Source organism: Andrographis paniculata, unplaced genomic scaffold (genome assembly GCF_009805555.1).
Source record: "Andrographis paniculata isolate CXL003 unplaced genomic scaffold, ASM980555v1 Contig43END, whole genome shotgun sequence".
Lineage (NCBI taxonomy): Eukaryota > Viridiplantae > Streptophyta > Magnoliopsida > Lamiales > Acanthaceae > Andrographis > Andrographis paniculata.
The window spans coordinates 1,736,663-1,752,052 of NW_026137577.1; the positions used below are offsets into that span (position 1 = coordinate 1,736,663).

The following is a 15,390-nucleotide window of genomic DNA, read 5'->3' on the forward strand; positions in this document are numbered from 1 at the left end:
TTAAAAAAAATTATAATTATATACGATATTTTTTAAGATTATATTTTAGTACAATTTCTTAAAAGATCGTAAAAATTAAATATTTTAATAATAAATTTAATTTAATTTTTGTAAAATTGAAATAATATAATTTTAAAAAATATATATAAAAAATTTAAATAGTAAAAAATAATTAAAAAAAATATGCTGCCACGTTATTTCTCTCCATTTCTCTATATATGGGAGAGAAATGAAAAATGAAAATTATTTATTTCTCAAGTTTCATTTCTCTGACATAAACAAACAAGAAAATTGAAGCAATTTCCATTTCTCTAACCTTATTTCTCTGTACCAAACACAACCTAAATGTTGAAATTAATTTTCATATCAGCACATGATCTGTGCTTTTATATATATATATATCAATGTATAAAGTGAATGAAAATAATATCAAATAATTATTTTATTTTGAATTTTTTAGTATTTTCCAAACTTTAAAATATCAAATATAATAAATCCGAATCATCCAAGCAATAAATAGAATAAAATCAAATCAAATCATTGTGAAGATCCAATTGAAATTTAATAGTAGTAAAATGATACAAATAGGTGGATGGTTTTGGTTTAGTGTGCCCAATAAATATTGAAATTCAAATAAGTTGGTCTACTATGAGTTTATTCATTTTATATTTTTGAATTAATATATTTTTTAAAATTAAATATCTAAAATTGTATTAATAATATAAAAATTAATTTTTGTATTAAAATATTAATTTTTTGTATTAAAAATATTTTTATATTTGTATAATTTTTTTTATATAAATGTCACTATTTTAGCATTATAAAACATTAATATAAATAATTTTTTTATTATTCTTTGATTTATACTATATTTTGATATAATAATTTATATTAAAAAATTAACGTACAAAATGTAAATATAACATTTGCCGACGGATGGAAAGAATATATGGTAATTTTTTAGTACTCTTCCGTCCCATGTACCGTGTCACTGTAGACACGAGAATTTAGAATAAGTATAATTAGTAGATAATTAAGAATATATTAGAAAAAATAATTATTCTATAATATAAATAATTATAAATTAATATTAAGATAACTAATTAGTCTAATTAAAATTTTAAAAATTATAAAATAAAAAAAAATTAAAATGAAATTAAAGTGTATAATCATTTTCCAAAAAAGGAAAGTGACATGAGATGTGAGACGGACAAAAATGGCAATATGGACACAGTAAGTGAGACGGAATGAGTAGTATTTATAAAAAATTATTCCCCAAAATCACTAAGACAACAAATATGGTTGTTTTTGCTATGAATTTTTTTTTTGTTTGGATTTTTTAAAGAGTATAAGGTTGAATTTAAATGGTTATTTGATGTGGATATAAATATATATTGATATAATGTTCTGAATATAAAATTAAATTTTAATATAATACTCCCTCCGTCCAGCTAGAAAGTATACATGTTTCTATTTTGGGACGTCCAATTACAAAGTAATTATTTCATTAAATACCCCATTTTTTTCCACAAATACCCCTATTTTATATCACATTATTACTTTTATACCAAAAAAGTAATGGCAAAAATATCATTTCACTACGTTTACCTACCTACTATAATTAAAATACTATTATTCTTTAGTCTTCGTGCCAAAAGTAAATATGTATACTTATCTTGTGAACGAAGGGAGTATAAAATATAAAATAATTATTTAATTTGATTTTTTTTTTTTAAATGTAAGTATTAAAAATCTTAGAAAAAATTCAAAAGAAACACAATCTACATGTCTATGTCTATGTCTGAACATGGGAACCTCTTAATTGTGGCGAGTCAACCATCCTTTGCTTTGATTTGCTGTCACTAATTGTTTTATTTTTATTTTAATATTGGTAAGGATTGCCACAAAACAAGTTGACATAACACGACAAAATCACATACTATAAATTATTATTATTATTTTTTATTTTCATTGCAACTCGGGTCTGTCTGGTTAATGGTCGGCAGTATATTTTTAAGTTTTATTTTTTTTTAAAGTTAAATGTTTAACGATTTTTTAAAAATATATTTTATTTAATTTTTTTCACTCTTAAATAATTAAATATATATATTTAAAAAATTTTACTTTTTTTTTTTATTAAACTAATATACGTTTATTCTGGATTTCGTTTTATTTAATTTATTAAAAATTATGTAACTGAATAATAAAAATCTTGACTTGAAATCAAAACTAAAATTGCCGATTATTATTAATTACTTCTTCCGTCTGCCAAATTTATTCTCACTTTTTTTTAGTCCGTCTATTAAATTTATCTCATTACTAATTTTGGCAAAGTCAACAAATCAACGTGTAATTATTACTCTCAATTCAACACTTATTTACAACAAATATCATTAACTTTATTACATTATCTATTTATTTATTTTATTTTTAACTAAATTTTCAAAAATACCTTCAATTACCTATCATTTTTTTAACAAAATATTAATCCTTTTTAATTTTCGTGTCGAGCCCAAATAGGACTAATTTTATTGAACGGAGGAGTAGTAACACCCTAATTATTCGACCCCTTTATGAAGTCTAATATGAATATTGAGTGTAAAATTGGTATTTTGTGTAGTTATTTGTCTTCTACAATGACCATGACCATTACTTTTAATTAGGGTATTTACTACTCTCTCAGTCTCATATCTATCTATCCATTTACTTTTTACACGGAGTTTTAAAAATATTAGTATTATATTGGGATGTAGTAAAAATAAAGATAAAAAAGACTAAAATACCCTTATTAGTATTGTATGATATAAAAGTAATGATATTTGTGTAATATATTGTAAATTGAAAGAGTATTTGTAATGTTCGGTAGATAGTACAGTTACTAAAAAAGAAAATTAATATTTTGTTATGGACATACAAAAATGGAAAAATGAATAGATTGTTAAGAGACAAAGGGAGTCAAAAAGTCAAAATACTCGTTATAAAAAGTCAAAGAATCATTACAAAAACTCAGAAAATCAAATACTCAATATAAAATAATATATTTTATATTTTTGACACAATTCTTCATACTATACACTAGAAATCATTTCATCTAAAAACGCAGGTGTGAACAAAGTATATTTTAAAGAAAATAAGTACAAGATATTGATTGAAAATATATGATAATCCATAAAAGATAGTATGTATATTTTTTTTTATTGATTTGCCCTCCAATTTTTATTTTTTATTTTTAGTGCAAGAAACCATATATTTTTAGGTAAATAATAATAATAATATCAAGTTTTATGTAGTTTGTTAATTTTTTTTTTTTTTCAAGAACTTAACTTAGTTTTTTTTTCCCATTTTTTCTCTTTACCAAATTGTAACAAGAAAAATAAGTAATAAAAAAAAAAAGCAACATTAAGTCGATAGAAATAAACCGATGTTTCACCCTATGAAGTTTCAAAGCTAATTCCATCACTGTATATTTAGAAAATATTATATTAATTCAAATTATATAGCGACAAATATAATTAAATTTGTTTGTTGTCAGACGGTGCTGATTGAATCTTAATCAAAACAAAAATGATTAGCTTATATTAGCATTTACTTTGTATCTTTTAACTTGTATTATAATATAATTCAAGATGGACATTTCTTTGCTCTCGATTAAATTTCATACCACACTAAATACTACTAACAAATTCTATAATAACAAAATTCAAATTTGATAAATATAAATATGGATGACAAACTATTGAAATATATTTTGAAAAATGGTAACATTTCTCTGAATTGAAATGAATAATTTGGTAGGGTTTGACAATATTATTTTGTAGAAATAGAGAGGCTTTGAATTAACATTTTTATTGTTTTTTTGTTAAAATTAGTTAGGTGAGTTTTAGGAAATTACAATATTATGCACATATGTAATAACAACAAATATCGCAGGAGTTTATTTAGTTCGGACAACTTAAATGGAAAATGAAAGGCTCGAGATTTTGAGAGTTTTGAAATTAAATATTTTTTTTTTAATAAATAATATAAATTTAGTATTAATTATATTTTGTGATTTTATTTTTTTTATAATATTATACTTTTTAAATACATTAAATAGTATCAAAACGTTAAAGTGCAAACAAAATTTCAATGTTTTCAGGTCCACCAATTACATATAGTTTACATTAGTGTGACTTGCATTGTCATGCTTAATTTGTAAAGTATTAGGTTCGACCAGAGATTTACCAGAATGTACTCGGCAAATAGCGGCCACCAATTTCTACATTATGGAAAAAAATATATATATATTAAAGTGCAAACAAAACCTAACATGATTTCTAAAACAAAATAGGAAAGGGCGTTTGAGTAATTTCACAAATAAGAATAATACCCATATGTCATTTTCAACGTGGCTTCGAGGAACTCCTCTCTGTATCGCTCTCCCCCTATTGCACTATAGTCAACCATAAAGTCTTCAACCAATAATATATCACCACGTGGACTGAGCGAGTATCCCACCCGCTCTATCAGTATTGCTATAAATTCAGTCGTCTATATGCAATAAATGTCGGCATATATACAAACTTCATAAATCGCCAAAAATAAAATTCAAAGAAAAAAAAAAAAAAAAAAACACAAATAAAAAAACACTCACACCGCAACTGCAGAAATGGTCGCCGTCACCGGCGGCGGCGGCGGCGCCGCCAGTAAATCATTCGCCGTCCAGGTCATCACCGGGCGGTGGTTCATGGTGTTCGCCACCACTCTGATCATGTCCGCCGCCGGCGCGACGTACATGTTCGGCCTCTACTCGTCGACGATCAAAAAGTCCCTCGGCTACGACCAGACGACTCTGAATCTGCTCAGCTTCTTCAAAGACCTCGGCTCCAACGTCGGAATCCTCTCCGGCCTCATCAACGAGATCACGCCGCCGTGGGTGGTGCTCGTCATCGGCGCCGTCCTCAACTTCTTCGGCTACCTCATGATCTGGCTCGCCGTCTCCCGGAAAATCTCCCGGCCGGCGGTCTGGCACATGTGCGCCTACATCTGCGTCGGCGCGAACTCGCAGTCCTTCGCCAACACCGGCGCGCTCGTCACCGCCGTCAAGAACTTCCCGGAGAGCCGCGGCGCCGTCCTCGGCTTGCTCAAAGGCTTCGTCGGCCTCAGCGGCGCCATCATCACGCAGGTCTACAACGCCGTCTATGGCGACAATCCGAAAGCTCTGATTCTTCTGATCGGGTGGATGCCGGCGGTCATCTCCATCGTCTTCCTCCGCACGATTCGGATCATCAGAGTCGTCCGAATCGAACACGAACTCAAAGTCTTCTACCGATTCCTCTACATCTCCCTCGGATTGGCCGGATTTTTAATGGCGGTCATCGTTTTACAGAAGCAGCTCAGCTTCACCAGAGCTGAATACGCCGTCGCCGCCGCGACTGTCGTCCTCCTCCTCTTCGCTCCGGTCGCCGTCGTCGTCCACGAAGAACTCGTAATTAGTAAGAAGAAAAAACACGAACTGCACAGCACCGAACCGCAGAGAATGAGCGTTGTTATAACTGAAAAGCCAGAAACGGTTACACTTACAACCGCCGCACAGTTACAACAGCAACAACCGTCGCCGGAAAAGGAAGAACTCTCCTGCTGGAGCTTACAGAGCATTTTCCGGCCGCCGGAGAGGGGCGAAGACTACACAATTCTACAAGCGCTCTTCAGCGTCGACATGTTGATCCTCTTCTTCGCGACGATTTGCGGCGTTGGAGGAACGCTGACGGCGATCGACAATTTGGGGCAAATCGGATCGTCGTTAGGTTATCCGGCGAAGAGCATCAGCACGTTCGTCTCTCTGGTAAGCATCTGGAACTATCTCGGCCGCGTCGTCGCCGGATTTCTGTCGGAGCACGTTTTACAGAAGTACAAATTCCCCCGTCCGATGATGCTAACCCTAACGCTCGTCGTCTCCTGCGTCGGCCATGTTCTGATCGCCTTCGGCGTCGAGAACGGCCTCTACGTGGCCTCCGTCGTCATCGGATTCTGCTTCGGCGCGCAGTGGCCATTGCTGTTCGCCATTATATCGGAGCTTTTCGGCCTGAAGTATTACTCGACGCTTTACAATTTCGGGGCGGTGGCGAGTCCGGTGGGACTGTACGTACTGAACGTGAGGGTCACCGGACATTTGTACGACAGGGAGGCGGAGAGGCAGCTCAGAGCGGCGGGGAAGACGAGGATTCACGGCGAGGAGCTCGATTGCGGCGGCGTCGAGTGTTTCCGGACGGCGTTTCTGATAATCACCGCCGTGACGGCGTTCGGGGCGATTGTTTCGATGCTGCTGGTGCTGAGAACGAGGAAGTTTTATAAAAGTGATATATACAGGAGATTTAGGCAGGAGGCCGAGATGGCGACGGTCGGCGCCACCGCAGCCGGCGGCGGCGAGGGAAACGGCCATGCGCAGAGCTCGAAGTGAATAGTTTAAAGAGATAGACAGAAGATATTATTAACTTATTATTGTTGTTATTAATTAGTAGCGTAAAGATGAGGAAAGGGGTAAAATGGTAAATTCGCAATGGAAGGGTTTCGTATTGTAATTTCAGCTGGAATTGTTCCCGCTTGGTTTGTTAATGAAATTTTGTTGTTGGTGGGCCCCTTATTTCTATTTATATACGCGATTATTAAATTCGTAATTTTTTTTTATCACTACTATTATTATTATTATTATTATTATTTAACATTATTTATAATAATATAATAAATGAAACACATGAAATAATAACACTGCAGTTAATATATACAATAATTAATTTTTTAATATATATTTTTATATAATATGTGCTGCAATATACCCTTCCTCCGTCCCACATATGATGTTCACGTTGCCGTTTCTGTCCGTCTTACGTACCATGTCATTTTCCTTTTTTAAAAAATGATTACATTTTAATCTCATTTTAAACTTTTAAATTTTTTTTAAAAAAAATTTAATTAAATTAATTAATTATCTTAATCTTAATTTATAATTATTTATATTATATAATATTTATTTTCACTCATACATTCTTAATTATCTACTAATTACACATGAGATAATAATACATGGTGTGTAATAAAAATATATACTTATTTTTATATTTTATACATATTATTTAAAAATTAGTGTTGATTTTTTCTCACATCGGCATCGTAGCCTTTCTATTATTATTATTATTGGGATGGCTTCGTAGGTCCACAAAATAAACAATTTGTTTGACTACGTGACACATTTGAATGTTCAAAATATTATTATTTTTATGAGGATAATGTATATGTAATATGCGATTGTAGATTGTTGGAAAATATATTTTTATTTAATTTTTTATATGATATACATATTTAAAAGAATGATAGAAAATTATATTATTGTTATTAAGATAAGTAAATTTAGATATTTTTAATGTGAAATGTTTTTTTGGAATGAAGAAGCATACTTTTCACAACAATTAACTTTAACTCCATATGTTTTTTTTTTTTTTTTTAATAACAACTTATACTCCATATTTCATATATTAATTGTGGATGATAAATTATTGATTAAATATGTGTTATAATCATTGCTGGGAATTTTGGCCGTTCGTGGTCTAATTCAACAAATTCTTCGATAAATAAATGAGTTGGCCCACTCCGTAGCCCGTCGATCGGAGAAGGTGACCGGGGCCGACGTCCATCGCTGCGTCGTTGGTCCTTGTCGTTGATGGAAATTATTTATCAGAGCTCCGGGTGATTAACCGATTGCGACAGCTCCAGTCTGGACAGCACAAGTTCGGTAGATTTCCAGTCGCTTCCCGAACAGCACCGACTTCGAACATCAATCTTCTGATCTTGTCGATCTTCTTTTACCGGGTTAGGAACGCGATGTTCGGCTCAATCTATGGTGTAAGAATGGCACGAGGTAACCACGCCTCAAGTTAGAGGTCGGCACTTCACACAAAAGCCTCGACACCCACCGGATCGGCCATCGGAAAGGGTTACTCTCACTGGAATCACACACCGGAAGTCGCCCAAAAAAACATCGCCCTCTCTTCTCTCGCTCTCGATCGGTTCTGTAACGGTTGTGAATCTCAGCTCGATGATAAACGGATCTACACCCAAAACCCCCCAAACTAATTTCTATCAAAAACTTACTCACCCTAACAAACTCACTCACAATTATAACAAAAATCAACAACCTAACAAATTGTGTTTATGGTAAGGTGGGTTTGGGCAAATGGATTAGGTTAGGATTAAAGGGTTGGTCTGATCCGGTAGGCTGGGCTACGGAGTGGGCCAACTCATTTATTATCGAGGGATTTGTCGGGTTAGGCCACGAACGGCCAAAATTCCCAACATATTCCATCTATTTTGGTCGTGATTTAACCAAATCCCAAAATATGTATTTTCTAGATATAGACTTACCTAGCACCAATGGATTTCATCATCGTCTTTAGTCCCTCGCTGCATCTACGAACAAACGTTAATGCAGATAAAACACATCACACATAGAACACATAGATCCTGACATGCACCTAGATAGATCACATAGCACCCTAGCACATAGTCCATACAAAAACTACACAATCGAGCAACATACATGCATATTCAAAAAAGAAAACAAACACATGCCAAATACAAAAGGCATAGAATCACATAATAGAAGTTCCACCTTATTTGACGTCTACTAGAGAACACTTAGCATTTGACACAAAGAAAACCTTAGGCACCAAACTCTACGGTTCTAGCACACACGTCTATGGGCTAAGCACAACCTAAGAACCTGGATTGATCGGCCACTATCACTTAGCTCTCCGGATAAACAACTACTCAGACATCCTACCTAGAAGAACATTCAGCAACCTAGGAACCTAGAAGAACACTAAACAACTAGGACGAAACCTAGAGGAACACGCAACAACTAGGAACAAAGCTAACCCTAGAAGAACACTAAGCGACTAGACGGAAAGGAAAACACAAGTACCTAATTCGATCGAACACTACCACTAAGAATACCCGGGAGCATAATCACAGAGCAATCAATCAAAACATGACATAACAAAAACTAATCACATAGCATACAAATCAAGAATTATGCATTAACACCAAGAAATCACATAATGTCACAAACCTAATTTTATTCTTGATTATCCTCCAATTATTCAATATTTTTAGGCATATTCCAATTAACACATAACATGCAATTTTCTATCTCACAAAGAAAAACTAAAACATGCATATTTAAGACACAAAGAAGATTAAACATGTATCTACTCCAATAATTTGGCTAGCACAAAAACTTCACAAGGCTATCAACATAATTCAAGAAACATAACAAGAATATAATTAAGGAACAAAAAACTCCCAAGAAATATCACCAAGGAAAAGTACAAGGAAATAACAATCAACTTCAAAATTATACACTAATCTAATCACCAAGAAACATATAGCCATTCAAACACCAAGAAATGCATAGGCAACCAACATAAAGAAATTCAAGATATTATCTAACAACAATATCACTAAGATTCACCAAGATAAAAATATACCGAAATTAAAGAGTTGAGGGTTTAGCCTTTTACCACGGATCGAGTCTTACCAAACTCGAACCAAATATTTCTTTCAATTTCGGAATCGGTTGCCGGGCTCTGATACCACTGTTGTGTTTATTTATTCCCGGATATTTGGATTTATCGAACAAACCTTGTATACAAAATACGACAATGAATTAATAATAGCGGAAGCAAAATTCGAATAAAACCAAATTAATCTAAAACCGAATCGAAATTAAAAATGATTAAACATTAAGGCTAACTTCATAATCTGAATTTTATCAATCAAACACAAACAATCAATGCACTGAATGTGTTTAAAGAAAAACAAAGCAAACTTCCTGTCTTCAATGGAGAATACAAAATGAGAAAACAATTCGTCTTTATTCCTGTTTCATGTCTTCAATGGAGAATACGAAATGAGAAAACAATTCGTCTTTATTCCTGTTTCATTCACCGCGAGATCCACAACAATCTCACTTTAACAACAATCATAATTGATAAATATTTTTAAATTATCTATAAACATATAAATTCAGTTTGTTCACTCTAACGTTTTTATATGAATTTTTGTGTAATATGGAAAATTACGTTGGTAATATAAAAAAGTAATATTTTGTATTGAATGATTAATTTTTTATAAATAAATAATATATATATATTATATTAATATGTATATATATTAATAATATTTATGAAAAATTGTTCAATTAAAAAATATTAACTGAAAATACCGATTACTTTATGGTGTTTCTATCACATTAATTTAGATGAATATTCATTACTATCATTTAAAAAATATTAACTGGAAATACCGATTACTTTATGGTGTTTTCTATCACATTAATTTAGATGAATATTCATTGCTATCATTTAAGTTTTTTTAATTGTAACTCAATCAAGAACTTCTTGTGTCATCTGTGTATAGCATTGCTATTTTTTGTCAAAATTTTAATATTTTTGTTCATATGTTCATTAGTGAAATACAATGTTAACTTAAAATTTTTTGTCAAAATTTTAATATTTTAAAATTTAGTACAATGTTAACTTAAAAAAAAGAAAAAAAAAAGTTATTTGATTTGCATTTTATGATAAATATAATAAAAATATACATATTAGAGTTATTTATAGTGCAACATTGTACCATGCAAAACATTCTATATACTCTATTGATTGGCCATGACCCTTTTTTTTTTCTTCGTTCTAAAAAAATATTTTTATTTTTTATTTTTAATAAATCTATTCATTTTAATCAGATTAATAAATATAAATTAATTTAATTATATTTATAATCCTTTATAAGTAGGACTAATTCAAAATCACTTTATTTTTATATCTTTCTACAATAAATAAATATCTTATCCATATTTAAAATTTTTTATTTTTTATAAAATTAGTTTTAAGTTAATCATAATTAAATATATATATTTTTATTTATATGTATTATATAAATTTTATTATGTACAAAATGAGATCCAAATTGTATATATTTTATTAGATATAATGTTAGAAATATTTAAAATACTAACAATACTACTAATATTGAAAAATAATATTATAACATTAATAATAATCTAATAATTATACTATCTAAATAACAGTGTCCTTAACTTATTTATTGCTATTAATGTAAATATATTATTTTTAAAAAATTAATTAATTAATTAATTTGTTTGTTTGAAACTATAGTTTTGTGTTTAATAATAATAATTCTTTTTTAAATGAATAATAGTATATATTATATTATGTATAATATATGTATATATATTACTTCCTTCCTTGAGCTAAATTGTCTCATTTAATTTAGACACAGAGTTTTAGGTATTGTGTAATTAGTAAATAATTAAAAAGTATATTAATAAAAATAATTATAATTTAATAAAAATAATTATAGATTAAGATTAATACGACTAAACAATTTAATTAAAATAAAAAGATTATGAATTATAAATTTTAAAATGTGATTAAAATGTATAATTATATTTTTAAAAAAATGGAACTAATAGAAATAGAAAGATGTGACAAATTAAGTGGGACAAATAAATATATTTTTAATAATATTAATTGAAAATTATGTTAATAAAAAATTATTGGGTAATAAACCCTTGAAACGAACCGAGTAAAAAATTATCCAAGTTTCTCTTCATTCACTTCTTCCACCTCGACCTCTTCTCCGACTTATTACTTCTTTCTTCTTCTCTTTATTTAATTTTATTCTCAATCAAGAATTAATTTATTATAATTACTAACTTCCTTTTAGTAATTTTAAGTGTATTTACTTAATATTAATAATTTTAAATATTTTTGTTGTGAAGTATAAAAAATCGTAAAATTATTATACGGAGTAGTAAATTATTTTTGTATATTTTTATTGACTTTTTTGTACATATTTTTTTTATTATTATCATAATCTTTCTTAATAAATTTAAGTGAACACACTCGTTTATTCGGATTTTGTGTAATGTTTGTTTATATTCTATAATTCATTATTTATAAAATATCATAACTAATAAATTAAAATACAAATAATTTGAATAAAGTTGTTGAATATTATTAAAAAGACATCTAATTTACTTATTAGGCATGCAATTAGGCAGTAATCTGAATAGGTCTAATAATTTTCAATTCATTAAGACATAGTAGTAGTATTAGGCTACCTTTCGATAGACATTTTTGTAGTTATAAAATTTTAGAAATAAAAAAAAAAGGTATTTAATATTATATAAAAAAAATATATTTATATAATATTCTTATAAGAGATTATATATAAGGCTAATTGCATGCTGGCTTGGGCTTAGCTTCAGCTAGAGTTTATAGACCCTTACAAATATAATTATATATGTATATTAAATAAATATTATAATGATAATTAGAGCAAAAATTAATATTGATGTCAATCAAATATATATATATATATATATATTGGCCGGATTTAAAAATAATTACTAAAATTAGTTTTATAAAAACAAATATGTGATGGTTTCAGGTCTATGACTGTTGAAGGTCCAACAACACTCAACCCGACTTGTCTATCCGGAACCTTGTTTCGGTACCCGCGACCCGACCCTTCTAAGCGAGACTCAATCATGGTCGTTGGATCGGTGGCTTGAATCTGGACCTTTGGATTAGATTACCAGTTTGATGTATATATAAGCATTGGTTCTTCTCTGGACCCAGTTCACGCTCATTCACACATCGTGACTTTCTCTCTCTAAAAGCCCTAACATCCCGACGGTGGTTCAAATCAATCTTCCTTTCGATTTTTTTGGTGATCTTGTCCCGCGAAGCGGAGGATTTGATGTGCGCGATGATGTTCGACCTGTTCTGAGGCTGTCCATCAGTTTGCTTTCTCGATTCTAGTCTGATTTGTTGTTCGTGGTGTATAATGTTTGTTCGCGATCAAATTAGGGTTAGAATGTTGAAGTTTCCTTAGATTGTGGTTTGATTCGCGTTGTTTGTGCGTTTCCGTGGATGTCGCTTGAGTTTGGTCGTGGTTGAGTGTTTGCGTTTGTTTCGGTTGATATATGGGTAAACTAAGTCCGAGTTCTATTGGTTTCAAAATTTATAAAAGATTCTTTATATTTCTTTTCAATTTAAATCAATTATGTGAGAATATTGTGTTGTTGATCTTGGCATTAGTAATAATAAAACCTACCGCTATGATTCGTATGTAAAGTTTCTCGTTATGTTGTGATGGTTTGAGTGAGCCAAGTGGGAGAATGTTAGTTTAATGAATTAATTAATCATATTTAAATTTTGATTATTTTTTAATTATCTTATATAATTAAACTAACCTTAAATTGTGGTCCACTTTTCTCCCATTAAGTCTATCACATTCAAAATATACGTGAGAAGTGGCAGAAAAATCGTGATGGACGGTTTCTTTTTTTTTTTATTATTATAAATACTCTCACATACGGGTTACTAAACCTACTCTCAGAAAATCAGAATACACCATCGCTATTTGAGAGCCAGGGTTTGGCAACATCATACTAGGGTTCTAGGATCTGACATATCTTCGCAGGGTTCCAAAGTTTGGCAACATCCTCCCAAGAATTCCAGAGCTTGGCAACACCATCTTTCCACGGTTCCAACTACCCTTCTTCGAAAAAGGAGATCTCAAAAACAAATTATAATTTTAGCAATGGCTGGAGGTTTGTTTAAATTTCGCTTCCGCTAACATATTTGATTATATGTTTATTTCCTAACATTTGGTATCAGAGCAATTGCTTTGAATTTTCTTCTCGTCAAATTCTTGATCAAGATTCGCTTTAATTTCTTATTTGAAAATATTTTGGTTTTTTATTTTCAACAATTGCTTTGCGATATTTCTTGATCAAGATCCGATCCTATGATTTGAGAAAATTTCATTGTGTTTTGAGGAAAATTTTGAATTTTATTTTGAAATTAATTTATGAAAAATATTAAATTTTTGAGTTTTTCTATGTTTCGATGGAGTGTCAGATTTTTCTGTAATGTCTTCTGTGTATTTCATATCTTTGTCAACTCGTATGCACACATTGAGAAAGTGATTCCGTGTTGAATTTTTATGTAAGAAATGAATTAATCTGCAATCGGAATCTGATTTGTATAGTTCATGGTCTATCGATTGTCGTGTTTTTTTTTATGCAACCGACTTCCACTGCGTGCATGTTTATCAATTTAGTGAAATCAAACATGAATAATGAGCATTAAGGTCTTTACTGCTTTGATATCTAGATCTCGAATGATACCCACCTGCAATCATTTGGACATATATATAGATAGATATAAATATCATGAGACGTTTTGATCAGATTGGATGGAAGTTCAATTAAATAATCAGAATATTAAATTTAATTCAGAATCATCTATGTCTGTTTGGTTTGGCTGCAATATATATATATGAATTCCTTGCTATTATACCCGAGAAGTATTATTAGTTTGAACTATGTGGGCAGCCTATTTCTATGAATTTTCAGACTTCGATAAGTTCCTCAATATAATTGCTGGATTTATGTGATTCACGCTAAAATGCTGTGTTTACACATATATTATAATTTGAATTAGATACATGTGTTTGTTGACACAAAAATAAATTATACAGGGTGTCTATTTATTTATACATTTAATATTTGGATCTATGTTTATTTGACTGCAATCAATGTATAATTGCTCACAAAATAAATTATGTATATTTACAAACTCAGCCTACATTTAATATTTATACACAATATTTTCTGGACTATTTGATTATTTTGATGAGTCCAAAATTAATTGTTGTTGTTATAGCTTTCATATGTATTGGATATACATAGTTTATTTTAAGGTGAATTTAATTAGCAATAAAGAGAATAATGTATTTTATGAATTGGTTGAAACAGTAATGTTGCCAAATCAGTCTCTGCTGTGTAGATCAGTTTATTTTATATGTTAGGAGATTGTGTATGTAATTTATAAAGCTGCTGATTGAACCAAAGGCAAGTCAGCGATTAAGTAGTTACATGCGTGTTTAATGACATTGAATGCGGTGATAATAGTTTGGTTATTTGTGTGTAAACAATAGATTTTTCCAAAGATGGAGTATTGTTCGACACACTACTTATTGTCAACTTTCGATTGTTAAAACAAATTTATCACTGGCGAGTCAGTAATTTGTCCAAAGACAATTGCTGATGTTTTTCGATGACTTGTAATAAGATTGCTAATTTATTTTATAAATTCACATACGGATGACTCAATAGCTTATATACATGTACACTTCAGACTATGTTCATGATATTTGTGATTTATTTTAAATTTTATTTAATTGGGGAATAGCCACAACATCCTCGATTAATTATACATTTATTCATGATTGATTTGAAATCACATTAATAGACATCAA

The 15,390-nt window shown here is 30.3% G+C and overlaps 1 protein-coding gene across 1 annotated transcript; it reads left to right on the forward strand.

The window, feature by feature from the left end:
* Positions 1-4,554: 4,554 nt before the first annotated feature.
* On the forward strand, positions 4,555-6,620 carry LOC127251287 (protein NUCLEAR FUSION DEFECTIVE 4). The gene has a single exon (XM_051274930.1). It carries the CDS (start codon positions 4,649-4,651, stop codon positions 6,437-6,439), a length of 1,791 nt encoding a protein of 596 aa, XP_051130887.1. The 5' UTR covers positions 4,555-4,648; the 3' UTR covers positions 6,440-6,620.
* Positions 6,621-15,390: the final 8,770 nt, after the last annotated feature.